The sequence below is a fragment of the Capronia epimyces genome (assembly GCF_000585565.1).
Source record: "Capronia epimyces CBS 606.96 chromosome Unknown aczIQ-supercont1.4, whole genome shotgun sequence".
Taxonomy (NCBI): Eukaryota; Fungi; Ascomycota; class Eurotiomycetes; order Chaetothyriales; family Herpotrichiellaceae; genus Capronia; species Capronia epimyces.
Genome location: NW_006912907.1, coordinates 1,877,186 through 1,904,030, shown reverse-complemented (window position 1 = coordinate 1,904,030; position 26,845 = coordinate 1,877,186). Strand labels below are relative to the sequence as shown.

The 26,845-nt window shown below is 53.8% G+C and overlaps 8 protein-coding genes across 8 annotated transcripts; 3 read left to right on the top strand and 5 right to left on the bottom strand.

Moving 5' to 3' along the window:
- Window positions 1-118: 118 nt before the first annotated feature.
- Window positions 119-2,944, bottom strand: A1O3_05317 (uncharacterized protein; the record flags this gene model as incomplete). Its single annotated transcript, XM_007735442.1, has 1 exon — window positions 119-2,944. One exon carries the CDS (start codon window positions 2,942-2,944, stop codon window positions 119-121), a length of 2,826 nt encoding a protein of 941 aa, XP_007733632.1.
- A 624-nt stretch (window positions 2,945-3,568) lies between these two features.
- On the top strand, window positions 3,569-3,940 carry A1O3_05316 (uncharacterized protein; the record flags this gene model as incomplete). The annotated part of the gene is made up of 2 exons (XM_007735441.1): window positions 3,569-3,616; window positions 3,686-3,940. The coding sequence occupies 2 exons, from the start codon at window positions 3,569-3,571 to the stop codon at window positions 3,938-3,940; spliced, it is 303 nt and encodes a 100-aa protein (XP_007733631.1).
- Window positions 3,941-4,116: 176 nt separating this feature from the next.
- Window positions 4,117-5,123, bottom strand: A1O3_05315 (uncharacterized protein; the record flags this gene model as incomplete). Its single annotated transcript, XM_007735440.1, has 3 exons — window positions 4,117-4,588; window positions 4,774-4,880; window positions 5,091-5,123. 3 exons carry the CDS (start codon window positions 5,121-5,123, stop codon window positions 4,117-4,119), a joined length of 612 nt encoding a protein of 203 aa, XP_007733630.1.
- Window positions 5,124-6,171: 1,048 nt separating this feature from the next.
- A1O3_05314 (autophagy-like protein 18) lies at window positions 6,172-7,579 on the bottom strand (the record flags this gene model as incomplete). The annotated part of the gene is made up of 4 exons (XM_007735439.1): window positions 6,172-7,061; window positions 7,106-7,274; window positions 7,321-7,478; window positions 7,528-7,579. 4 exons carry the CDS (start codon window positions 7,577-7,579, stop codon window positions 6,172-6,174), a joined length of 1,269 nt encoding a protein of 422 aa, XP_007733629.1.
- A 674-nt stretch (window positions 7,580-8,253) lies between these two features.
- Window positions 8,254-10,538, top strand: A1O3_05313 (DNA mismatch repair protein MLH1; the record flags this gene model as incomplete). The annotated part of the gene is made up of 2 exons (XM_007735438.1): window positions 8,254-8,490; window positions 8,544-10,538. The coding sequence occupies 2 exons, from the start codon at window positions 8,254-8,256 to the stop codon at window positions 10,536-10,538; spliced, it is 2,232 nt and encodes a 743-aa protein (XP_007733628.1).
- Window positions 10,539-11,551: 1,013 nt separating this feature from the next.
- A1O3_05312 (uncharacterized protein) lies at window positions 11,552-13,666 on the bottom strand (the record flags this gene model as incomplete). Its single annotated transcript, XM_007735437.1, has 4 exons — window positions 11,552-12,467; window positions 12,517-12,873; window positions 12,967-13,172; window positions 13,295-13,666. The coding sequence occupies 4 exons, from the start codon at window positions 13,664-13,666 to the stop codon at window positions 11,552-11,554; spliced, it is 1,851 nt and encodes a 616-aa protein (XP_007733627.1).
- Window positions 13,667-14,360: 694 nt separating this feature from the next.
- A1O3_05311 (uncharacterized protein) lies at window positions 14,361-22,418 on the bottom strand (the record flags this gene model as incomplete). Its single annotated transcript, XM_007735436.1, has 2 exons — window positions 14,361-22,303; window positions 22,406-22,418. 2 exons carry the CDS (start codon window positions 22,416-22,418, stop codon window positions 14,361-14,363), a joined length of 7,956 nt encoding a protein of 2,651 aa, XP_007733626.1.
- A 1,899-nt stretch (window positions 22,419-24,317) lies between these two features.
- On the top strand, window positions 24,318-26,453 carry A1O3_05310 (NADPH-cytochrome P450 reductase; the record flags this gene model as incomplete). The annotated part of the gene is made up of 2 exons (XM_007735435.1): window positions 24,318-26,096; window positions 26,157-26,453. The coding sequence occupies 2 exons, from the start codon at window positions 24,318-24,320 to the stop codon at window positions 26,451-26,453; spliced, it is 2,076 nt and encodes a 691-aa protein (XP_007733625.1).
- Between the last annotated feature and the right edge of the window lie 392 nt (window positions 26,454-26,845).

The following is a 26,845-nucleotide window of genomic DNA, read 5'->3' as shown; positions in this document are numbered from 1 at the left end:
GAACTTGAACTTGAAGTCGAACTTGAACTTGAAGTCGAACTTGAACTTGAAGTCGAACTTGAACTTGAAGTCGAACTTGAACTTGAAGTCGAACCCAACTCGGCTGTTCAGCTGTTCTTCAAAAACCTAGTTCGGTCGCCGAGGCTTTCAGTCGTTGTAGCACGGCGTCCTGGGATCGAGACAGAGACAGAGACCTGGACTCCGAGTCTGAGCCTGAGCCTGAGCCTGAGCGATCTAGTGTTCTGGAGATGGTGGTGGTGGAGATAGAGCCAGAGCCAGCACTAGCAATGACAGTCGAACATGGCAGGGACTGCATCATCTTCAGCACGAGAACTCGGATATTCTGGTACAGCGGGTCGAGGCTCTTCTTGCTGCTCTGGACTTGGACTTGTTCGGAATCAGTGGACTCGGACCTTGCGGCAGTATCGGCAGACTGGACTACTATCTCTCGTGACTCTTGATCGTGGTCGTGGTCGTGGTCGTGATAGTGATCCTGATCGTGATCGTGACCATGGTCGTGGTCGTGGTCGTGGTCGTGGTCGTGGTCATGGTCGTGGTCGTGGTCATGGTCGTGGTCGTGAATGGTCTCATGGTCCCGTCCAGATACTGGTACTGGGGCAGCTGGGGTGGTGGTAGTGGTAACAACAGGGATGTCGTGCTTAGACTTCAAGTTCGTCCCGTCATCATCCTCATCCTCATCCTCGCTCCCTGCCGACGAGTGTACCGCCACAATATCATGCAGTCGGTCCAGAACCTGGCTGTTGTTCCGCCCCAGAGCTGCCAGGATCCAGGGCCGTGCAATGGCAAGATTCGACAGCAGGGCAAGACCGAACCAGGCTTCTCCTTCGGCAGCCAGATTCGGTCCAGCTTCAGATGGGTTGGAGCTTCCAGGTTGTGGTTGTGGCTGGGTGATGATATAGGCGATTGCGTCGGCGATTGTAAAGTCCTCGTCGGATGGACTGACTGTGGTAGTGGTAGTGGTACTCGTACCTGAGCGGCCAGGCCGTAGTAGGGAGAGCAATGTGGCTTCGAGGTCATGTTGTTGCGCCGGGTCGGATTCTACTTGTGGGTTCATCGTTGTCTCCGATACAGACAGGGCTGTGGCTGGCCGGGTCGGAGTGAAAAGCGTCCTGACCACCTCAATGCAGAGTCTTCCGATTTCGACCTTGGTGCGTGTGTCGGTAGTAGGGTTCTTGACCAGCGTGATGGCGGCAGCCAGAACGCCAGGACTACTTGGTGCTGTAGAAGTGGTGGCGTTCTGATGCACGCTGGAGTTGGAAGAAAGGTCGCACAGATATCCTGCTCTCCCCTTGACCAGCAACCTGATCAGAGTCACCGTCTGACGCTGGATCTCAATGCCAGCTGCATCTGTCTCCCTCGCAGGCTGCAGTAATAGTTTCTGCGTGGTGGACATCATGCCAGCCTCGTGTAATGCATCTTGTCCGTCACGGCAAAGTGCGAGCCGAGTGCTGAGGTCAATGGCCGGGAGCAGAACGTCTGGTTCGGTAGAGAGGGCAACGAGACTCCTCACCGCGGATGCTATTGAACTCGATCTCACGAGGCGCTCCGCGCGGTCCGTCGAAGTAATGGCGTTGGCCAGTAAGACGCAGATGCACGCCCAAGGGCCAGCAGTGCGAGGCCGATTGCAATTCCGAGCCTGAGATGTGTCCTCACAAGAACCTCCACCTCCACCTCCATCTTGTTCGAGAGCGTTGATGCAGTCGCGGACCAGGGTCGACTCGGGTGGAAATTTGTCTCCGTATGTGTCCAACGTCGAGATCTCATAGACGATCTTGAGCACGGCTTTTCTGTACGGCGCCAGCGAGTCGTCGTCATCATCGTAATCGTCGTTATTCTCGTCCTCGTCCTCGTCCACAATGTACGGCAGATGAATGAATTTCCAAATTCCGCCATCGACGTCCATCAACGCCCCGTAGCAGCCTCGCTGAGAGAGAACATTCAAAACAGCTTGACAGATGGAGACGCAGCAGTCGGGCTCTTGAGCGATCTCGGTCCCCTGTGTCAGGAGCGAATATACCAGCGCTAGACTGGCCGTTTCCTGCAACTCCGCCGTCTCGTCCTCGGCAAGAGCAAGACTAGGAATGAGGTGATGGATGCCGTATAGAGCAACGCGGCTTGCCATCTCTACCAAATCAGCTAGCGTCTCTAGGCTGTTCTTTGCAGAGTCCTTCGTCCCAAGCAGGATCTCGACTGACGTAAGTCCATGATCATGATCTGCATCCCAAGACATGCCGAGTTTCTGTTCCGCAGCATTGAGGGCTGGTCCAGAGTCTGGCCCCTGACCTGTACTCATCTGCTGTAACGAGCGCCAGGGCTTTCCTTCGTTGTCGACGGCCGGTTCATCAAAGTCGACACAGACATTGTACAGAGTTGGGATCACCAGGTCGCATTCTCGCTTGTCCTTGGCCAGATTCATCATAGATCCTACACCGCCCCTATGGATGATGACACTTCGATTGATGTTATTGTCCGCACAACAATTGGCGATTATTCTAAGGGCAGACCGGATTTGCTCTCGATCCGACTCGTGCCATGGCCGGGCAACAATCCGCCGTGCGACCTCGAGGATGCAATCAGGGGGAACTTCGGCGATGACCTGGGCGCTGTGCTCTTGGGAGGTCGCTTTCTCTGGCAGACCAAACAACGGGCGCCAGAATGGAACTTCCCGGGTAGCCTCGGCCAGGAGGTTGCTGAGTTGAGGGAGAGAAACGTGCGAATGATGAGACAGGGTATCGAAATAGCCAGCCAAGACTCCCATGGCGTGCGTGACGCCTGTTGCCTCGTCGCTTGGGTTGTCGGCCGCGGCCCTCAGACTCCAAACTGCCCTTTCATGCTGTTTCTTGATCTCCAGGTCAAGAGGTGGATGCTGCAAAAGCTCGCTGCTAAGTCTCAACGAGGCTTGACTTGGGGTTAGGGACGACATGGTGGATTTCAATGGCAGTCCCGTAAGCCAACTGGAACAAGTGGTCTGTTCTTTGTCGACCGGAGGATCACCAGGACTCTCCTAGAGCGAGTCATATGGAACAACCTAGACGAGATGCAAATATGGCCAGACAAAGGTCATGGTGGAAAACGGTCTTCACAGGGAGCCACGCATAGCTCTAGACTCACTAGAGAGGACACGATCTGTGCCGGCAACCATGGAGCAATGTCGTGTAGTGACAAGAGACCAACAAAGAAAAGACGAGGAGATAGAGTAGGGCTAGGCTACTAGATTGTGGTTCAAATTGGCAAGGCTGTATAGGTACGACGCTGTGGCTGGCCGCTGTATGGAGGGAGTCGTCCTCTATTACTAACACGCCAAGCCAAGCCAATTACTAGTACTACGGCGGGTGCCAGAGTCACGACGCGTTGCGTTGCTGCGTCTCGACGTGAAATAGACATGAAATGTGAGATGTATCCTCTCCTCTCGTTTGGCCCTCAACACATCAATCCACCGTGCTTCAACTTCACTTCCCTGGTCTCCTTTGTTCATATAGAAGGTGTCATTGTGTTCACGGTTCAAGGTCTCGAACAGCCTCATCGCGAATCAATCACAATCATAATCATGGGTCGTGCAGCCCAGACTATATCCTTTGGCCTGCTGCTTTCTTCGGTAGGAAGCCATCGAGCCCTAGCCTTTGGTTAATATTCATGGGTGGTCAGAGCTAACCTACGGTGTCAGGCATATCTTCTACTCGTCCTCCCGCTCCTGACCGAAGATTCGCCTATTCCCTCGATTCTGCCGACCAAGATTCAAGTGGAGATCATCCCTGTTCTTCCCTTCTGGGCCCTGATTACGCTCGGCGCGTACCTACTAGGAAGGCTGGGACTCGGTGTCTTGCGATTCAACGACACCGAAGACGCGTACAAGGAACTCATGGGACAGATTGACGTGGCAAAGAAGAATCTGGACAAAAGAAGAGTTCACTGGGATTGAGGCTTCTTCGGGTGTGACGTGGACGTGGACGTGGAAGTGGATTGGATTGGACTGGACGCAGGAACATGATCAATACAACCTTCTTCTATGACTCACTCTGATGCGAGCTCGCTTCACTGCAACTCCCTGTCTCATGGGAAAGGCACTACAACCCGGACCTCGTCAGGCCGGTCGGTCTATTTGACACCATGTTCCGCGGCGAGCTGGTCATGTTCGTCAATGTCCGTCGCCTCCCAAGGATAGCAAATCCAGCAATCAGGCACCGTAACTGCTGCAAGATATCGGTTGTCATTGATCAGGTCGTCAGGAAGATGGCCCTTCTTTTCCTTGTCCTTGTTGTGCAAGACGAAGATGGAAAACCTTGTTGGCTCAGATCTGCCCTCATGTAGTCTGGCCTTTTCCACATCCTTCTGCAGCTCTTTGACGGCGTACTCGAGCGTAGTGCGAGTGTCGTCGACCTCGTCCACAATCAGGATGTTCTTGCCGATGAGATTTTTCATTTCCAGCGACGAGAAATCCAGCCATTGCGTCCGCGTGACTTTCGTGCCCGGTTCTTCCACCACGTCCGAGTCGGACAACTGCTCGTAGAGGGACAGCCCGATTGCTTGAATGGGAATGTTGGGAGCGCCAGGTTGCTTGAGAAACGATCTGCAGGTTGTGGTGTCAGTGTGGGATCCTTCAAGGTCAAGCTGGTTGTTCCTCTTCTCTCCTCTCCTCTCAAATGGTGTGAAGTTGGTTGGTTCTCTCCTCTCCTCTCAAATGGTGTGAAGTTGGTTGTTTCTCTTCTCTCCTCTCAAATGGTGTGCAGTGGTGGGAACGGAAGTTCTACCTACCTCAGGATCCGAGCAGGGACATAGCCGCCTCCACCAATGGCGATCATGAGGTTCGGTTTGAAATCGCCCAGGATCTTGGGCGCCGCATCCTGGCAGAGCTTGTGGATCTATTCACATTTCGCCAGGTTAGATACGAGTAGGTGCCAATGATAATAACGACCGGATGGTGGGAAGAGCGCTCCAACACAAGACACACGACACAAGACACACGACACAAGACACACGACACACGCCTCACATGTGACTGTGACTGCGACTGCGACTGTGACTGTGGGATCGGGATATCTAATCTTGCGGATCGCATACTGAGTACTGACCTGGTTGTACGTTACGTAGACCTTTTCGACCATTTTGACAACTAGACTGGCGATGGACGGTGAACGGTTCTGGAGAGGGTGTGCGCTGTCGCAGGATGTACGAGTATGGGAGACGGCAAAGCAAAGCCTTAGAGGACAAAGTGGAAGTCAAACTGGCAGTGGCAGTCAAACCTTCTTAAACAATAATGTCACATCTTCAAAGTCCAGTCACGCAGGTGAAGACACGGCGAGATCCGCCCTGGGGCCCTAAGGCCAGAAAAAAGTTCGCCGGGAGGAGGGGAGTGGGAGTGGGAGTCAGGCTTGGGCCGGGGGCGACGAGGCACGGCTTAGGGCACCAGTGCGGCTAGTATCACCATCTGGCATCTACGCATAAACTGGTCCCCTAGCCTTAAGCTTCCAAGGCTCAGAAGGCTCCTAAGGCCTCCAAGCCTCCTTAGCCCCTTCTAGTCTTGCTAACCCTCCCGTCGGCATACTTACCCCGCGAAATCTTAGCACTCCCTCCGATCGTACTTTCGTATCGAGATTCACAATACTCCGTACAGTACACATCGATGCTCAACCACCCTCCTCTGGTTCCATCGTGTATCGATCGCAAGGACAATTGCAAAGGCGCACGGCACGTTCGGTTGAAAAGACCGAGACTCGATTGGCTTCTCATCGGATAAGTCCATCCATCGGCTGAGGGTTAGATCATGCCTGCCCTCACCCCCTCGGGAGTCTTCTCATCCTCCATGTCATTCTCGCCAGTACAAGCTAACTAGTTCTGTTCACCGTTGCTTTCGGTGACCCCTCGGCCTCAAATATAGGCTCGCAAGAAACGCCTCAACAAAGCTGGCTCAACTGACATGCGAGCGAGATGGAACCATAGCAAGTAGCTGTTGCTAGCTGATATGCCTCAAGAAACCACAAAGATACGGCACCAGACGCCAACGCTAAAGAGACCGCAAAGTTACTGACCCCATGAGAAGGAGAAGCCCCTTGTGCTCTCAGTAATCTACCCCGGAAGCCGCCATTTTGTCATTGGTATCAAGGACGCTACCTTTTTGTCAGTCTGCAACATAGTCCACGGCACGACATGTACTTACGAATACTGCTTGATCAATGTGCCCTCACCACCTTTTGCTAGGTCAATGCTGAAGACGTAAAAGTTGCCCTCGTTCGTAACGACCATGACCTGTGGAGAATTGGGACTCATAGCCACCACGCTGCGTAGCTGACTCGGCGAAGTCCCGGAATTGGACTTCAAAAGCCGGACCCAAGCAAAGTCTCGCGACGGCTCCCACATTTCGGCTACACCTTTGGGGAGGTACCCGCCGACTGTCGTGGCAAGATTGATCCCTACGTGTTGGGACGTTCTTCGTAGCAGACCCATAAACGTCCCATTCGGTTTGCGGCTTGTCAGTGCTGTCGGAGATTCTGCTTCATCTTCATCGTCGGCCGGAAGATCGTATGCCGAATCGCTCCCTTGACTCAATCGCCGGGTGAAAGCGCCACTCGATTTAGTGGGTGAAGCCGCCTGCTCGCTCTCGTCGGTCGTTCGAGCCGTTTGTGGTCCCAGCTTGAAGATGTGGACGGTCTCGGTGGCCGAGGAAACGCATAATAGAGTGGATGTAATGTTGAAAGCCATGCTGTATATTCTCGCAGGCATGGAGCCCCTTCTAAACTGATATAGCTTGTGAGCATCCGGCACCGAGAATATTCGGATGATCGTCCCTTTGTCGGAGGCTGTCGCGAGGATTGTCCCTTCGTTGTTGAATGTCACACAAGACAGCGGGGAGCGATGTGCTTCCACAACATTGACGGCCTCCAATTTAACAGCATCGAACAGTAGGACTTCGCCAGACGTAGGAGCAATATGTGTGGCACTGGGGGGCGCGTGCGAGGGCGGAGCAGCGGAGGAACCTGCCGCCTTCTGTGGTAATGGGTAGGCTAAGTAGCAATTTTCGGAGGAAGGGGAAAGGGCACAGATGGCTAAAGAGGGAGTCAGTCAATCATGCAACGTACCCAAGTGGAACGTGTCTTGCCTGTAGGATTGGGAGAGGTCTCAATGGTGTAGAGCAGTCTCATGGTCTGGATATCGTAGAGATATATCTGATCTTCCAGCACAATAACCAGCCTTTTTCTGTTCAAGCGCACCGCCAGCACTGTAGTGGGAAAGGTAAGTTCGCAGATTATAGAGTCTCGCTAAACAACGTCAACCGAAGTCGTCCAGGGGCTTTGAGGTGCGCACTTTTGTGTTTTTAATCTGGAGCCTCCTAGGAGACAAGATCAAGGCGACAAGGGAGGTAGAAAAGAGCATCTCGAGAATGGCAATGTTGCCGGCTTCCCTGGATTCGTAACATTTTGCGAAGGGATCGGTGGTGAAAATACGAAACCCTCGGGAGGTGCCTGGGGGAGGTTAGCCAGATACCGAGGACGTCCTGAGGTAGCAGCATACCAACAGCCAGGTGGCTGTAGTCCTGGTTGAAAGTGACGAAATTCATAGCCATGTTAGGAGTGATCGGACAGCTTGCGGTCAAACTGCTACTGTACGGATATGCTGCGGGGATCCATGGAGGTGCTTTCTCCGTCCCTCGAAAGATCGGTGTAGCTGCAGGATACTGAGTGTTGACTCGGCTGCTTCGTTGGGATCCGGGAGGTTCAATGCGTGTGCTGCAAGAGTTGGTCAATTGCTGTCAATTGCAGCCCAACAATTCGCAGGTCGAGGGTGCTTGAGATCTGTTGCCGTTCGGGGTGGAAGGCCGCATGTGACGTTGGAGTAAGTAAATAGCAGGCATGGATACGTACTCCGTAGTAGTAGCACATTTTAGTAGATGGCTGGTTGTGGCTGAGGAGGCTGAGGCTGAGGCTGAGACCGACTTACCTAAGCAGGTTGCCTGCGCTGCGCTCCAGGCTGGCGCTGGCGCCTAAGGAGCAAGCCTACTCTGTACTCCGTATAGGGGGGTAATGCTGTAATTGGTGGGCAGATTCCTCCTCCTGATGTTCTTGTCGAATCCCTTCATTACCTCCCTCGTCCTTATGTCAAAAGCAAGCAGTGCCTGCAGATGATGTGAGTGCTCAGTATGGCGGACAAGATGGACTTGGAGGCAGACCCTCCTCGCGGCCTCAAAAGGTCTGCCGAAGAAGCAGGGTTGTCTCTACAAACTCCCCGTCGGATAAGGGCATGTCAAACCTGTCTTCCCTCCTGGTGGGTCACCGTGTTGCTAACTGGGAGAACAAGGCTCTTGATCAAGATGTCGTCAACAAAATCGCCGCCGGAGAAATCATTGTGGCTCCTATGCATGCCTTGAAAGAACTACTGGAGAATTCGGTCGATGCTGGTTCGACGGCCATTGAAGTGCTTGTCAAGGATGGCGGCCTCAAACTTCTCCAGATCACTGACAATGGCCATGGAATCGAAGTATGTCCACAGACATGAAAGCAACCCATTACGAGCCTGCTGACCCAAACCAGAAAGATGACTTGCCCATTCTCTGCGAAAGGTTTACTACTTCCAAGCTGAAGAGCTTCGAGGATCTCATGTCTATCGGCACTTACGGATTTCGGGGAGAAGCTTTGGCTAGCATTAGCCATATCGCCCATCTGAGAGTCACCACAAGGACTGCAACCTCGAGCTGTGCCTGGCAAGCTCACTATGCTGATGGCAAACTGACACCGGCAAAACCAGGTCAGAGTGCAGACCCTAAACCCTGCGCTGGTCGTCTCGGTACTCAGATCACCGTGGAGGACTTGTTCTATAACATCCCCAATCGTCGGCGAGCGTTTCGGTCCCCTTCGGAAGAATACGCCAAGATTCTCGATGTCATTACACGATATGCCGTCCACCGCGAAGGAGTAGCCTTCTCAGTTAAAAAGTACGGTGAATCTGGAGCCGGGTTTTCGGTGGCGGCTGCTGCAACCAAGACTGATCGAATCAAACAAGCCTATGGCGGAGGTGTGGCAAAGGAACTGATGGAGTTCGGGACCGAGGATGCCAAATGGGGGTTCAAAGCCTCGGGATATGCCACCAATGCAAACTATAGTGTCAAGCGGACGACTCTACTCCTGTTCATCAACAACCGATCCGTCGAGTCGTCGGCTGTCAAGAAAGCCATCGAGCAAACCTATCAGATGTTTCTGCCCAAAGGCGGACACCCATTTGTCTACCTTTGTCTTGACATTGATCCTACCAGAGTCGACGTCAATGTACATCCGACGAAGCGCGAGGTTCATTTCTTGAACGAGGACGAGATCATCGACCTCGTTTGTGCCAATATCCGCGAGAACCTGGCCAAGGTTGACACAAGCAGAACATTCAAGACGCAGACTCTACTGCCAGGGCTGGCCCCCATGACACCCATGAATAATAGAAGGGCCGTTGCAACAGCCGAGACGCCTGATGGCGATGAGAGTGCTGTTTCCAGAAGAGCGTCCACTACCAAAAAGCCGTACGAGAACAACCTGGTTCGCACCGACTCAAAGATGCGGAAGATTACATCCATGCTCCCTCCGGCTGTGACGAGAGGCGATACCCAAGACGAGTTGCCGTCCACCAACAACCTTCGATATACAAACACAGGGCGGGAGCCAGTTCAAGTGCGGCTGACATCGGTGAAGACTCTGAGGGCAGAAGTTCGAGAAGCCATGCACAACGGTCTCACCGAAGTGTTTGCCTCCCTGACGTATGTCGGTCTCGTGGACAGCAACCGGAGGCTGGCTGCCATGCAGTCTGGAGTGAAGTTGTACCTCGTAGACTACGGTCTGGCTTCAAAAGAGTTCTTCTACCAAGTCGGGCTCACCGACTTTGGCAATTTCGGCCTCGTCCAACTACAGCCACAGCCTAAGCTGCGAGACCTGCTGGACATTGCGGCACAGTATCAGATTGAAACAGCTCCTGACTGTGCGGATCTGGACCGGGGACAAGTCGTGCAGAAAGTCCACGACCAACTGATGGGCAAGAGGCAGATGCTCTCGGAATATTTCTCGCTCGAGATCTCCGATGAGGGTCTTGTAGAAGCTATCCCGCTGTTGCTGAAAGGCTATACGCCGTGTATGGCCAAATTGCCCACGTTCCTCTTGCGGCTAGGCCCGTTTGTGAACTGGACGCAGGAGGAACCATGTTTCCGTACGTTTCTACGAGAACTGGCCTCGTTCTATGTCCCAGAGCAGTTACCGTCGGGCAGACGCAGAGACGGCCCTCGCCCTTCCAAGCCCGATCTTGCGGACACGGCAATGGGAGGGACGGGAGGAGACGACCGCGATCAAGAGGATGAGGATGAAGTTGAAGTCGAAGTTGACCAGAACCAGAACCAGACTGTCGACGAAAGACGGAAAGAGCTGGACCACGCTCTAGAACACGTCCTTTTCCCAGCCTTCCGGTCCCGCCTTGTCGCCACGCAGGACATGTTGAAGGGCGTGGTCGAAGTGGCCAATCTGAAGGGGCTGTATCGTGTTTTTGAGAGATGTTGATGATGATGTTGATGATTGATTGTTTGGCAATGGCATGGCTTGTCTAGACTACTTGATGCTGATGCTGGTGCTGATACTGGTGCTGGTGCTGGTGCTGGTGCACAAGACTGCTAGATAAGCTATATGATATGCCTTTACGGAGTATACAGTTAGCTAAGCTATATATCATATGCCCAAGAGAGCCTTATACTCGTTACGCTTCTCGTAACTCTCTTTCTTACTCTCTCGTCTTAGTATTTATATTATAATAGCATAACACGTTTGTTTGTTACTCTATGCCACCGTGATAGTGGCCTTGTAACGAACGAGACTCGAGTTTACGATACCTTAATGAGACCAAGAAGTCTCGTTCGTTCCAAGACCACCTCAATTATTTATGTAGGGGAGCGGTGGGATTGAATTGCCGTACAGGATAGGATGGCTACCTACATGTACCTATACCTACCAGTGCCTACACTAGGTACCTATACTCTACACTCTACACCACACCACACCAACCCTGACAGACGCGTGGCTGTGCCCGTGGAATGGAAGGAATGCCATACTCTGTATCCGTATCTGGACATGCCCTTCCCTTCCCATCGTCTTATTTCTTATGCCGGCACGAGTGGTAGTATGCTATACTATATCGTGGGCTTCTACAAAACCGAAAAACAAAAAAACAAAACAAAAAAAAAAAACCTTAATCCTATTAAATAAAGGTTAAAATGTTCCATGTTTTCTATTAATGGGTCGCAGGGAGCGCATGCCATATAGTATACCTAGTATAGCCTAAACCAGCCTTCTGGCTTCTAGTTAAAGGACAAGGCTAGGAATACCTAACTTTAACAAATCCTCTATTATACTATCCCATCCCATCCCATCCGACATTCCAGAAACATCAACATCAACATCAACATCAACAGAACAGAAACAGAAACAGAAAACAGAGAACAGAGAACATCTCAATCCTCCATTATCCTATCTGATCCTATCCGATACAACGTGCTAGAAACAACAACATCAACAAAACACTATCCCGTCCCATTATACCCATACCAAACATCGCCCAAACCACTCCTACCACTCCCATCAGCATTGAGGAGAAACTCGGTCCCGACACCGCTGGCGAAATTGCCGAACCAAGCATACCGAGCCACCCACGGCTGCAGGTCCATCCAGGCCGAGGCGGCCTTCAAGAAGGCGACGACATCGGCGACGGGATAATCCGAGCGGTCCATGCCGAATTCGCTGACCCAGACAGGATAGCGCGACTGGCCTGTCTGGGTGTAGGCCTGGGTGAGGTAGTCCATGAAATACTGGATATTGTACGGGCTGGCGTACCAATGTAGGTTGACGAAATCGACCGTGAGGTTCAGTTGCGTCGCGTTGCCCAAGAACTGCGAGAGATACGACAGTCCCGAGCTGCCGGAATTGGTGACGGCGGGCGCGCCGATCAGCACGTGGCCGGAGAAGGGCTGGATGTAGTTGAGGTAGCCCTGCACGGTGCGCGACACACTCATGCACGCCGACTGGCCCGAGTAGCAGGCGTCGGGCTCGTTGAAGCCGAAGATGGCGTCGGTGCCGTACGAGGCGATCGACGTGTTGACGTTGCTCGCCCAGATCGAGGTCAGGGATGATGCGTCGTTGTACAAGAGTGGGATGAAGCGGAATTGTGCCGCTGGGTACGGCCCTACGTCGTCCGATGCGTTGGGGAGCGAGTAGTAGTTGTACGACCATCGAATGTATGGTGCTGGAGGAGGGTAGTAGACCAGCGTCGTCACATTGGTGTATGCGAGCCCGCGCTTGGCTGGGTAGATAGTAGGAGTGGGGGAGGAGGTGGAGGTAGTGGTGGTGGTGGTGGTGGTGGTGGTGGAGGGAGACGACGACGACGATGAAGGTGAAGATGTAGTAGAAGAAGTGGTGGTCGTCGTAGTGATGCTGCTGCTACTGCGACTCCTTGATACTGAGGTTGTGCTGCCTGAGGTCCCGGGGGTACTTGTACTTGTCGTTGTACCTGTAGTTGTAGCTGTACTCGTCGTTGTAGCTTGGGTGGAGGAGATCGCGTTGCTGCTGGATCCACTCGATGCTCGAGGTGTCGAAGAGAGTGAAGTCTGTGTGGTGACCGAGCTGGTCGTCGCAACGCCCGAGACGCTGGTCGGGACGGTCGAACGAGACGTCGGCGTGCTGGATGAAAAGGCAGATGACAAGGAAAGACTTGGGAAGCCAGTCGTGGTCCTGCTGGACGCAGCTGTCGATGAAGTGGTCCCAATTGTTGTCCCGCCCCCGGGACTCTGCACAGAAGATGCCGATGACGGAGCATCGCTGATTGTCGTCCCACTTCGAGTCGAGCTGGCTGAGCTATGAACACTGGTCAAGCTCGATCCTGATGAAGGAACACTATATGAACTGATAGACGAGGCCGCAACCGTCACGGTGGATCGCGTACTAGATGACACGAAGCTGATCGAGCTGGTAGATGTCAGAGCCGGCGAAGGTGACGCTAATATTGTCGTCGTCGTCGTCGTCGTCCTGGGCAATGTTGAACTCGAAAGTACGCTGTGAATAGCTGTACTTTCGGATGAAATCGTCGTCGAGGTTTCGCCACTTGGTAGATTGCTTGGACCCGCCAGTGTCGACGTCGGTGGACGCATACTCGCAGACGTGGTTGGTTCTTCACTCGCTGTCATGGGTGCGGTTTCGGTCGTACTCGAAGATGTGTCGCCGACGGTTGAACTTGTATCTGGAACATTAACGAAGCTAGGTGCCATGGTTACCGGCACCGTGCCGTCGGGAGGTAGACTGTCGCCGAAGAGAACATCGAGCTGACCATCAGGAAAAGCGACGAAAGTCGTATTCCCAAACCTCAATGTCATCCCGTCAAATATCCATCGGTACCCAGCTGCTTGAGGGGGGGCAAGCTGCACGAGCGGCGATGTTCCCGTATAGCTTTTGGTGCCAACATACGCCCCTCCACTGACAAGTTGTCCATCCGCAGTGAGGACGAAGACAGCCGCCTCGTCCTGATATGCATCTGGAGTTGCCTCGCCATCCACAAAGGTCAGAAACACGGTCGCGCGCCTGTGGAGCTTGCTGCCAACCCCGGTGACTTGAATGATGAACGGACTCGAGGTCGGCGGAATTGACATCGAAGTCGTCGGAGAAAAGGAGCTAGAAGTGGTCGTGCTGATGATGCTGGACGCCGATATCTGGCTGCTCGAACCAACAGAAGAAGCTGTTGGCTGAGCTCCGCTGGCTGTGCTCAACGTGCTGGAAACGGTCTCGGAGGCAGCGGTGTCATTGCCGTATATCACTGTAGATGTGAGATAGCAGGCGCCTGACACGGTCTGTTGGCCCGATTGTGCCACTGAACACGACACAAGGCTGTACACGGCCAACGCGAAACAACCAGACCCTAGACACTTCATCGTGGATAGTCGATTGCCAGCTTGGCCAGCTTTCCTCGTCTGCTCCTCTGCTGAGAAACTCTAGCCATCGCGTCCCCGGCATTGTGTACGAGATGCGTGAGATGTGGGCATTGTCTGGAATGTTGTGGAGGAATGCTGGCAAGGGGCCCCTGCGCTGCTCGACAAATCTAGACATGTTGTCAGTGGTCGCGAGGGGAGAAAAACAGGGTGAAACATGGGCAGAATCTTGTCAGAATCTTGTCAGGGTTTGATTGGGGTCAACTATGAACTCCTTTCCGAATGCGACCATCCGTGTTGCCTATAGTGTACAATCCCGCCATTGTCTTGCTTTTCCCACCATGGCCTGGAATATTGTACAAATACATTTTGAGCTGTTGCCGAGAATTGGAAAAAGACGCCGCCCATGCACATGCAGCTAGAGTCCCGGACTGGTGGTTGGGCTGACCCCGTTGGGATTGCCGGTGTTGAGGTATTCCAAGGGCACTTTGGGTACCTTCGGACTCAGTATTGCGCCCGGGACTGGATGGTTTCCTCCGGATTGGCGACGCAAACTCGAACGTGAGAAATCCTTGGATCTCTCCTTCTCCTTGTGGCTTTCACTCTTCCCGCCCGTGAGACGACGCATACCTCGTCGCATGCTCTGCAAACTGAATGCGCCTCCGCTCTCCGTAGCGGACGTGGGTGTGGTCTGATATTCCAGCGGCCCTGGGCCTGACATGACCTTGCTGTGACCAGGTGCAGCGACGCTCAGAGAAGGAAAAGGGCTGTTCTCGCCATCCGAAAGAATGGCTTCGTCGTATTGATCCGCGTAATCGTCCTGCAGTCGGAACGAGCTGCCTTGAGGCCCGGCCACAAATGCATTGAGAGTGGGTTGTGAGGCCGGAAACTGGTTGGCCGGCGACGTGATGGATCTGGCATGCAGCCCAGGTCTGGAATGACTGGCTGGAGTCAATACACTTGGTCCAGGTTGCTTTTTGGTCGAGCTGGGCATCGAGGGGCCTGGTCCTCCGAGTTCATCGATCGAAGAGAAAGATGATTGCGCTGTCCCACTGTAATTGGGCACGGTGAAGACAGGCTGAGGACGAGGGAGGGCACCGTGTAGAGGTCCGGGCTCAGTGAGTCCATCTTCCATGTTGGCCAGAGACGAGGTGCGCGCAAGGCTCTGACGGAGAATAGGGGCCGTGTGTTCATCGTAGAGGGCGGTGCTCTGCTCGGCGAGAGGAGGAATCGCCATGGTTGAAGCCCCAAAGTGGCTGCTCCCCGTCGGGGTCAGAACAGTGTCTCCGTCCAGGTCGTCGAAGAAATCATCCAGACTGTCCAGGGTATTCACCAGATCACTGACATTGGTGTCTGCTGCCGCCTCCATGGATCGGATCGTCTCGGCCCTACTCTGCGGTGGAATGTATGAGTCGGGGTACCCATCATCCCCTTGAAATTCCACCTCGGGAGCGGCAGTCTCTTGATCTTTCAGAGCATCGGACTCTCCGCACGTATAGAAAACAGCATGCACGTTGCGTCTGGTCATGCTCGAATAGATGGCCGGCACGGGAATCGACCAGCCCGACGCCAGCGGGATTCCGTACAGGCTCTCGGTCCGTTCATACTCTTTTCGAATCGCCTTTGCCGACCCCGAAGCCATACTCATGCGCATATGGTGCTTTTCCATGGGCGTGGTTGCCACCTCCATGATATAATCCAAGACCTCGAGAGCTTGAGGACATTGCTCAGTCTGCAAAAGTCTGAGAAGCGGGGAAATGAGATCCGGTCCGTGTGTGGTGATGGCGGGACTTTTCATGTTCACCAGAGGAATCAACACGCGCAAGATGTCCATCAGTTTCTCTCTGAACCAAGGAGCACTGTTCGTCAGCAGACCCATCATGAAGATCAAGCTTGGAGCATCGTAGGCTGGAAAATATGCCACCGAGAGGGCCTCAATGACAGCGGTCAGCATGTCCTGGCCGGTCGGGAACGCCTTGTTTGCAAAATGGAGAAGACACGTGGACAACAGACTGTGACCTTCGACATCCGCCACATCCGCCAGTCTTTGTGCGCATGCGATCGAGGGAACGTCGGCAGCGTCTAGATCAAAGCTCCTCAGAAAACCCGGCAGGTTAGCCCAAACACAATACAGCAGGCGAGTCTCATCCCCAACGAGCTGACAATTGGGAAGTACGGCCAGCTTGTGGAGGATGAGTAAGGTCTTGTCCAAGCTGTCAGCCGACTTGAGCCCCTTATAGAGCAAGGGTTGCAGGCCATTGAAACCACCCTCCCAGTTCGCAGGTTGACCCTTCATCATGGCGTCGGTAACGTCGGGGGCAGACAAGTCAAGCTTCTCGATGAATTTGTCCAGCATGCCCAACGTCTCGTAGAATTCTCTTTCGTGAATGGTGTTGAGACAGGCACAGGTGGTCCAGAAGAGTTGAGGGTAGCGGATGAGATTTTTGGGCTCCAAGGCTCCAATGACAACCTTGAGGGTCGTCAAGATCTCCATCGAGAAGGTCTGGTAGTCGGTGTGCTCATCGGCGATCGTGTTGGACAAGCGAGCAAGCATATCAGCAAGCATCCTGGCATCCAGGCTCACAGAGATACAGCGAAAAACCTGGAACGACCGGCAAGCCAGATGTCGAACCGGACAGATGGACGCCCAGTGGAGCGCCTCTTTCGCCCAGGTGTCACTGAAATTCTCGAATGCGAGGTCGAAGATGCCCACGATTTCTTCGGTCAGCACCGACATTGCTGGTGGGACCCGGCTGCCCCCGTCGTCCTCATCCTTTCTCGTGTTCTTGTTGTATGACCAGCTTACTCGAGGGTCATTGGTACGCACTGCCTCCACAAGGCTTTCGATCTGCAACTTGGAGCCGTACAGGGCTGCGGGATCAATCTTGGTCGTCACCAGCTCGTGAATAAGATGCACCAACATCTCTCGTGCTTGTTCCTGGACAGAGGTTGTATAATGATCCCAAAGAATGAGTAGCGCATGTATGAGCTTGATCGCCTCTTCTTTGGCAAGAGTCACGGGCGTGACCATCAAGTCAACCAGAAAAATCAAGGAGACCTGACCTAATGACAGGCCGACCTGTTTGTTTCCCATGGGCAGCAAGGAACCTAGATCAGCAACGTACGGTAGGTGTCTGGTATCGGGAACGGCGACATCAGCGTGCTTCGTGTCGTTGACCATGTTCTTGGGGGTCAGTTGCAGCATAAAGAACTCCAACACCCGAGAGCCGGCGGGGGTGGAGGACAGGTACACGACAATTTGCTTCGCGTACTCGACGAAGTTTTGCTCCCGCCGGTCCAGTGACAGATAGATGATGAAGTCGAGAATCAGCTGGACATTGCCGGCGTGCGGTCCCGTCGCCAGAGCCTGCCACAAAGCTTGCACCTCATTATGCATTGCGTTGCTAGAGCAAATGGTGATTTCAAACATGTTGGCCAGAATCATGTAGGAAATGGCAGTTGGCCCACCCGTGATAGGGTCAACCTGGAGTTCGAGTGTCTGCAGCCAAGGCAAGATCGCCACGACCATGTTGCGTTGGTGATCATTCCGGGCAGATTTGTAGTGGAGGGAAAATTCAGAGAAGATCATGAAGGCAATATCTGAGTTTGCATTTGCCAGTCGCTTCGAATATTCGAACTGCGCCCACTTGTACACGGCCCGGGTCTTGTCGGAAATGCTAATGTCGAATTCTTGCAGGTTGGAACTCTTCTGTTGCCGTTCGTCCAGGGTGCGCATGAGATGCGCCGATTTCATCCGGATTTCGCGGTTCTCGTTCCCCAGTGTGAAGACAATGAGGCTGAGGATCTTCCAGAACGGGAGGGGATAGCCGGGCTGTTGGACCAAGACCTCACAGACGACACCAAAGTAGCTTTCCAGCGCCATCGAAGACTCGGTCCGGTAGCACTGCTCTATGGCATGCTCGGCAAGACCGAGGTGTTCGGGGTTGTTGACCAGCAACAATTTGAGCGCTCGTCGGCCGATGGTGTGCATCTTGTGGTTATTGGTGGCGAAGATGGTATCAATCCATGAAAGCATCCGCTGCAAGTTGAACGACAGAACAGCATTGCTGTCGGTCTTGATGCTGACAGGGCCCGCACACAAGGTTGCCATTGCACTCAGGGCAGCCACCCGCAGATTGTTCTTCTCTTTCTCCGTAGCGGCGCTGGCATTCATGCGCTCTTGCATATCTCCGCCATGACCATGATGAGGGTCGAAAAGGTTTTGTTCCGCACTGTAACCGCACCAATCCTCCATCAAGGAGAACGCCGACTTTCGCGACTCGAAAGGCATCCAACGAGAAGGACTTTTGGTTCGGTTCACGCCCTCGAAGACTTCCTCCACCAGACCACAGAAATGATACCGCAGTTTCTGGAACCGCCAGTCGTTCTGCACGTCGGTGTCGCTTAAGAAGATGCGTAGATCCCGGGTGTAGTTGACGAGATTGGTCAGAATCCACTCATCGCCATAGATGTCCTCATGGCGGAGGAAAGTAGCCGTTAGCTTGTAAACGTGTGTCACTTCGGTCCGAAGTCGTTCAGTCTGCTGAGATCGGTGTGGGCTACTTGGCGACCGTTGGTGATTGATCCTTGCCTTTGCCTCATCATTGCACTTGATGACTGCATACTGAAGAGATTCAAGCAGAGTGCGATAGAGTTTGCGATTGATAGACGCAAGAGCGGACACCACAGCATCACGGATGGCGTCAGGGGCTGCTCCCAGCATCGGGATGATGGCAGAAAACAAGGCTCGAGCGGAGCTCAGCTTGTCTTGCGCCGGAGTGGCACCTTTGGAAGTCTTCCGAGCATGAGCAGCGTCGGCTAGCTGGCTCTGCGACTGTGCGCCTGGAGAACTGAGCGTGACACATGCCATGATCAGATATAACTTCCACTGCTCGAAAAACACTTCGGCGGACGTGGCCGAACTGCGCCCCTGGATCCGGTATTCGTACGCAGCTGGGTTTCCAAGAGTAGTCTCGGAAAACCCCTCAACATCGTTCTGCATCAGTACCAACCTGTCGGTCACCGTCCCCCGGCACAGGGCAATTGCGTTCGGGCATGCATCAAAAACAACACGGATCAGGTTGGGAAATGCTTTGTACCATAGTGTCGAATCGTATGACACTTCTGAGCTGCAGATCTCGATCAACGTGCTTTGCCCAGGGCTCCCTCGCTTGTCTTTCTGTAACCGGCTTCGCTCGGCGACATTGAGAGAGCCTTCCTGCAGATCCAAGATCTTGGATGATTGTCCCTCGAGCAGCTTAATGATCCGCGAGGGTTCATCCTGGCCAAGAACATTATCAAATTGAGTCACGAGGCGCAGGACTTTGATCGCGTAGGATCGTACTCGGCGAGACTGGGAACAAAGGAAAAATAGACCGTAGGCCTCAATCTCGTCCACATGGGGGATAACATTCGTGAGCTCCATTTGCAATGCCCGAGCAGAATTCGGCCCGGCACGGTCCCTTGCTTCTGGAGAATTGGCCACAGCCTTTTGTTTGAGCTGTTCCGTCCAAATCTGGAGGAGTTCAAGATACAACGTCAGTGTTGCCTCAATGTGGGCGGGTCCGAGACGGCCCTCGTCCGACATTGTGGAGTACTGGGTGTCGTAATGAAAGATGAAGCGTGGAAATGCAATCGCCACTGCTTGAGCGTGGCCCTGTCTCGCAATTGCCTTCAACGATTGTGTGGCCGAAGCCGCGATGTTGGGCTGTACATGGGCGGAACCTGTGCACAAGAGGTTGATCAAGGGGCTCAACGGTATATGGTCGGTAAAGCAGCGGGGAAGAGCTTGAATGGCGACATGCAGGAGTTCATAATAGAGTTGTTTCTGATCGGGTGCTGTCCCATCTTGGTTGCGAGCCAGGATCAAAGCATCCACAAGTGGCGTTTTCGGTGTCAAGTTCGTAGAGGAAAACTTTTCGTTCAGCGTGGCTTGGCCACCAAAAGTATTGTCACACAGTATCGTGATCTTACCTAGGATCTGGCAAAACTGCAAGTAGTACTGTCGGGCATTCTCGTCGAGTTTACCCGTATTGACGGGTACGAATGAGGGACTGTCGTCTTCCAAGGTCGTCCTTAACGAAGAGTCAATTCCCAAACTAGTTCTCATACTGATGGGTGAAGATGGTAGCCCTTCCAGGTTCTGGCTCTGCGTGCCGAAGACAGGGAATGGAGGACCCTCAGAATCTTCCTTCTCCAAGTCCGCCATTATGGCAAGGAAGGCTCGAATGCCAATCACCATTCGTTCAGGCTCCATATTCTCGATTTTCAGGTTTCGGCTTGACTGGAACAGGTCGTAATGCACCAAGGGGAAGATGACCGATCGGAAACACATATCCTGAGCTGCAAAGCCAATGATCCTGATGAGCTGCACCAGCGGTATAGACACAGACGGATCCGACACCACGTGCGTTTTCTTCCCCTGGGGAATGGCGATTCTAATGATCTCCTCCAGTCGCCGAAGTCTGACCTGAGAAGACTCCGTTATGCGTGCCAGATACGTCCACAGCAGCTGGCAGATGGCCTGCAAGGCTATACCGCGTGTCGATCTGTCCTTAAGTTTCGTAGCTAGAGTAGACATCATGGGGAACCACTGCTGTGAGAAGGTCTCGACCGGAGAAATGCAAAGAAGCAAGATCGACAGTGGAAACCCAATGTGCCAATGACGCACCTTGACCAACATATTTCCCAATCGAGAGTTTATGGCATCGATAAAGTCCTTCCATTTGGGAACACTCTGGAAGCACTCGGGATTGCTGGCTACGGCAGTAAGCAAGCGCTGGAACAGGTGGCAGTATGCTTGCTTGACTCGAGGTCCGTGGGCGTCCGAGAACAACGCGGCGAGAGTGTAGAGGAAATCAGCTACCTGAGACGCGGTCTCTCGGTTGGCGGCGATGTGCAGATGTCGCATACCCAGAAGAAGCAGTTCGAGGCGAGATTCAATGTCTCTGGCGGCGGTGGTCCCAGAACTTTTGGCGAATTCTTGCTGCCACGTTTTAAGCTGGTCAGTGAAGCGAGCTGTGACATGGATAAAATCAAGGCGACTCATATGACCTAACACCTCGCCGTAAATTCGGCAATTCGCCAGACGAATGCTTGATGTGAGAATCTGAGCAGGTTCCACTTCCCGGAGCTGAGTGAAGACGATGTCTTCTAGTTTGTTGGCCAGGTCTTGAGTTATGGCAGCCAGACTGCTCTGTTCGAAAATGGCAATCAGAACTCGACACAGAATGTAAACTGATATAGTTGCTCTGCGGTCTGCTAACAAGTACTCCTGCGTCAGACTATCTTCTGCCGACGAAGCATTGTCCGCGGTGACCTGAGGAAATCCAGGCTCTCCCGGGGCTTGCAGGGGCTCTGTATGACGGCGCGGTAGAGAGGCCGGCAGTGACAAGTTGGGTGCACCAACCTGCAGCCGCTGCTGGTAGACTTGTTTTTTCAGGGTTGCAGCGGTATCACCCTTGCCTTTCCGCCAAAGCATCAGGCTGTCCACCAGTGGTTTTGGACCTTGCCGGGAAATATGGCCAAGCGAAGATATCAACTGATCAAAGCCAGGGTCCACTCCAGGGGCACAAGTCTGTTCGACCGGCGCAGCAGAAGTGTCGAGGAGGGTGAGACAATGGTTGATTCTTTGGTCAGCACGCAGCACAAATGCGTGGAATAGATGATGTAGAGCGTATTCGCCAGGCGTTCGGGGTTCTGCCGGCTGGTGGACACTCGATGGATGATATGCATGGCCTCGCCTCGTCCTCGAATGCTCTTTTCGTCTCCGAGGCTGCGCTGGGACCGTCTCTGTTGAATTTCCAGGCCCATCTATCAGGGAGTCAATGGAATGACCTTGCGCATGTCCCTGAAACGGAGACACCGGGCTTGTGAAGGCGGAGGAGCCCTCGGAGGCTGAAAACTGGCCACGGCGGGTGGGTTGGTTAGGGTACCTCGCATAGTTGGGCGCACTGAGCAAGGAGTCGGGGGTGAGAGGACTGCCGGTCGCGGGAGAATTGAAGCTGGGATTTCGCGAATGTTGTAGTCCGTGGATGACAGAGGTCTGTCGATGATGACCATAATTGTTCGACGTCCGGCGCTGCAGGCCGGTGTCGATGGCGGGACCACCTTTTGAGCTCAAACCCGACTCTGTTCCGTGCGGTTGCGCAGAGCCCGCTCGCGATGGAGGCACGTAATTGGAGCCATATGCCTGAGTTGTAGGTTGTTGAGTTCTTCCTCTTGTCACAGATGTCTCCCTTGTATGAACAGAGGCACCCAGTTGTGGGCGCACATTGGGAGGGACTGCGGCAGGAGTGATTTGTTCGGGGCCGGGGCCATCGAGGGAGACGTTCTGATGGTCGTTGGAGGCAGATTGGGCATCTAGAAGTAGTGCGTAATCTGTCAGAATCCGTCCCTTGCTATGGCTATGGCGCTGAGGGATGGCAGTGTTGGTTGATTGCGCAGAGGGTGCGGATTACTCACGGTTAGGCAGCATGTTGTGCCGTCGATGGCGAATCCAAGAGGAATTGCAGGGCCTGCGTCATTGCTCCGTATCGAAAAGTAAGGTGCGCGACAGACGAGAGAAGACAGAAGACAGACGAGAGAGAGCGTGATGTTGAGGAGGTGGAAGTGGTAGATTTTAGTCGCCGTGGAATGAACGTGAACGGAACGGGACTGAATTGGGACAGGCGGACAAGGACAAAATTAATGGCACTGACTGGGAGGCACCGCCAATCACAAAGCTAGGACTCTCAATATTTACAGCCTGCCAGCAGACAATAATGAACGAGGGGCTTGATACAAGGGAGCAACATGATGTGATGTTCAGCGGTGGTGTAGGACGGATTGTCAAGTCATGGTCGGGGAGAGACCTGCGATATGGCTCGCGGTGTTCTACAGAGCGCCATTCGTTGTGAGCGTAGGCAGAGCCGTCGAATCAGGAAGACGGCCGCTGAACTATCTGGGTGACGAGGCCGTCATGGCTGCCACAGGCTTGCAGGCTTGCAGACTCCGGCGCCAAGGGACCATGGACACAGTTGACACACTGGGGGTGTGCGGAATTCCGTACACTGAAGCACACATGGTCGGGAAAGGTACCTAGGTACCTACCTTTTAGGTTGGTATGGGTACGAACACACTGGCACTCCCTACAGAAGCATCATGCGAGTGACGAGTGACGAGGAACGAGGAACGGTGTAGTCCTGCTTGTATGTGGCAGTATTTGTCTTTGAGCACCCATCCATTCTCTTTATCTGTCGTGTCCCAGACAGAAAGTCACTCGAGAGAACCCAGCCGTCTACTCGTAGGTCGAGGTCGAGGTCGTGAGGGAGACTAGGCTCCTTAGGACTTGGGAGCCCCATGTTCTAGATCGGTATAGGTAGGGCCCTGTAAGGGTAGGGGTAGGGGTGTCGGAATCTGTCTTTGGTGCCGGAGTGTGGGAACGATGCTCACACCGTATCTAGGTACTTATATGGGATATGGGATACGGTGTACGGATACTCCGTAGATGGTGTGTAGAGGATGCACAAGATGCACAGCGAAGGTCGGAGGTGGGATGTAAGGTTGCATGTGGCCGAATAGCTACCTGGTGAGTAGCTACCCCAGAGTTGGGGTGATCAGAAAGCGATAGACGGTAGGAGAAAGAAAAAGAAAACAGAACACGTAGGTGCGAATCTGTGCCCTGCGGAAGAGCGCACTCTGTCCTTCCGCTACATCCACCTTCGGGGTGATTCTGCCCCCATCACCTCATTTCTTCTGCCGCCTCCGGAAGCCGCAGCACATACGCTGTACCAGTGCACAGTACGGAGGAGTAGGCTGCCCATCATTTCCCCCACCACGGGTCGCTCGCTGTTGTCCTTGCCGAACTGCCCTGCTCTGCCCTGCTCTGCTCTCCATATCAATTGCCGGCCACCTATGGTGACTTGCCATCTTCGCCATCCTCGACTTTTGAAAGGACAGCCTCGGTGCCGCTCTGCTCTGCGTATGAACAACAAGGCCAACAAAGACCAAGAAGCGATTTGCCCTCGATCAAACTGCAACCCATCCCACCGCCTTCCTTCCTCGGGTGTTAAAACTTGAATGCTCCATCCACGAGCCTAGACGCTTAGCTCCTCCATCTCAGCGACCACTACGAGTACTCCGTACCTAGTACCAGAATCACCCCCGTCTCTTGGCCACCTCAGGCCACATAAGGCCTGCCCCTCCCAGAGACACCCCAATCTCCACGCTGTTCACTCTTGTCGCCATCAACAATCAATCTATTTTGTGTCTTCTCGCAGACAGCAGACAGACGCGGCTTGTCGGTCACTAGCTCCAAGGTCATTCCATTTGTACACTTCACCCCTTCTCAAGAGTCAACAGTCTGGTTCTGTGGCCACGGTCGGACTTGCCCACCATGGCTCAAGTCGATACTCTGGACATTGTTGTCCTCGTGCTCCTCTTGTTGGGCAGCGTCGCCTACTTTACGAAGGGGACATACTGGGCCGTACCCAAGGATCCCTATGCCACCTCCGCCCTCAATGGCACCGCCTCGAAGAAAGGATCACGAAATATTGTTGAGAAGATGGAGGAATTGGGAAAGAACTGTGTCATCTTCTACGGTTCTCAAACTGGCACCGCAGAGGATTACGCTTCCCGCCTGGCAAAAGAAGGTCATGCTCGATTTGGCCTGAACACCATGACTGCCGACCTGGAAGAGTATGACTACGAAAACCTTGACACCTTCCCCGAAGATAAAGTCGCGTTCTTCGTCATGGCCACCTACGGCGAGGGCGAGCCGACGGACAATGCCGTCGAATTTTGGGAGTTCATCAACGGCGACCCGCCTTCTTTTTCCGAGGGCGAGGAAGACAAGCCGTTGAAGAACCTGAAATATGTGACATTCGGCCTCGGCAACAATACCTACGAACACTACAACCTGATGGTCCGCAACTTGGATAAGCAATTGACCAAGCTCGGTGCGCAGAGGATCGGCACCGCTGGCGAGGGGGACGATGGAGCCGGCACCATGGAAGAAGACTTTTTGGGCTGGAAGGAACCCATGTGGGCTGCCCTGACCGAAGCGATGGGTCTGGAAGAACGGGAAGCTGTCTACGAGCCTGTCTTTAGCGTGGAGGAGAGAGAAGATCTTTCCCCCGACAGCGACACCGTCTACCTGGGCGAACCCAACAAGAACCACCTCGAAAACACCCAGAAAGGCCCGTACAATGCTCACAATCCGTTTATCGCGCCTATTGCCGAGTCTCGAGAATTATTTACCGTCAAGGACCGAAACTGTCTCCACATGGAAATCGACATCTCTGGTTCCGGCCTCACCTATACGACAGGCGACCATATTGCCGTCTGGCCCACCAACGCGGGCTTGGAAGTAGACCGACTTCTCAAGGTTTTTGGACTGTACGAGAAACGCGACAGGGTCATCAACTTGAAGGCCATCGACCCAACTGCCAAAGTCCCCTTTCCCACCCCCACCACCTACGACGCCGCCGTTCGCTATCATATGGAAATCTGCGCACCCGTTTCCCGTCAATTCATAGCCACTCTGGCTGCCTTCGCACCAACCGAGGAGGCCAAGAAGGAAATGGTTCGCTTGGGCTCTGACGCGGACTACTTTAAAGAAAAGGTCTCTTCGCACATGTTGAACATTGCTCAGGCAGTTGCTGCCGTGCATCCCGGCCCCTGGTCCGCTGTTCCTTTCTCTTGTCTGGTGGAAGGTATCAACAAGATACAACCGCGCTACTACTCTATTTCGTCGTCATCCCTCGTTCAGCCAAACAAGGTCTCCATTACCGCCGTGGTCGAATCCATCCGCATTCCTGGCGCTGGTCACGTGGTCAAGGGCGTCACCACCAACTATTTGCTGGCGTTGAAGCAGAAACAGAATGGCGATCCTGATCCTTCACCCCATGGTCTCACTTATGCCATTACCGGCCCTCGCAACAAGTACGATGGAATCCACGTCCCCGTCCATGTGCGTCACTCCAACTTCAAACTCCCGTCTAACTCTAGCAAACCGATCATCATGGTTGGGCCTGGCACTGGTGTGGCTCCGTTCCGAGGTTTTGTTCAAGAGCGGGCCGAACAGGCAAAGAAGGGTGAGGAGGTTGGGACGACGGTGCTGTTCTATGGCTGCCGGAGGCCAACCGAAGACTGGCTCTATAAGGATGAGTGGGAGGTAAGTCAAATGTGTTTGGTTCGAGATCATAAGCACCGTGGTTCTAACGGCGTTTCGCAGGAGTACAAGAAAGCCCTGGGGGACAAGCTGATCATCTTCAATGCCTTTTCTCGGGAGACCAAGCAGAAGGTCTACGTGCAACACCTGATTCAGCAGAACGGCAAACTGGTCAACGAACTCCTACAACAAAAGGCCAATTTCTACGTGTGCGGTGATGCTGCGCACATGGCCCGAGAAGTGAATGACATTCTGGCCCAGATCATCGCAGCCGAACGAGGAATAGACGAGCAGAAGGGCGAGCAGGTGGTGAAGAGCATGCGCAGCAGTGGCGCGTACCAGGAAGATGTGTGGTCATAAAGAGGTTTCCGATTCGAGTCATCACGTGGTATGTCTGAGGTGAAGCGCTGGAGTGTGCCCTCTCTTCTCTCTTCAGGCCTGGCCTCCGGCGATCGGTGGCCAAAGGGTGTCAGGGTGTCGGAGGCCCCGCACCGCGCAGGGCCCCAGCATTTATTCCGCGGACTGAGGCCGGAATCAATCCCTCGTCCCTCCGGGGCGTGGATTCTCGTGGAGGTTTCTCACATGACTGGACGTGGAGGGAGGGTGCACCTGGAGGGGATCGTCTGCCGGGGATTCCCGAAAGCGCAAGGTGTCTTGGTGTGTTGCAGCCTCAGAGGACACTGCGCAGGAAGAGTTGGGATTTTCCTGGGGGACTGGACCCGTGGCGTGGTGAACAATGTGGGGTGGTGGTG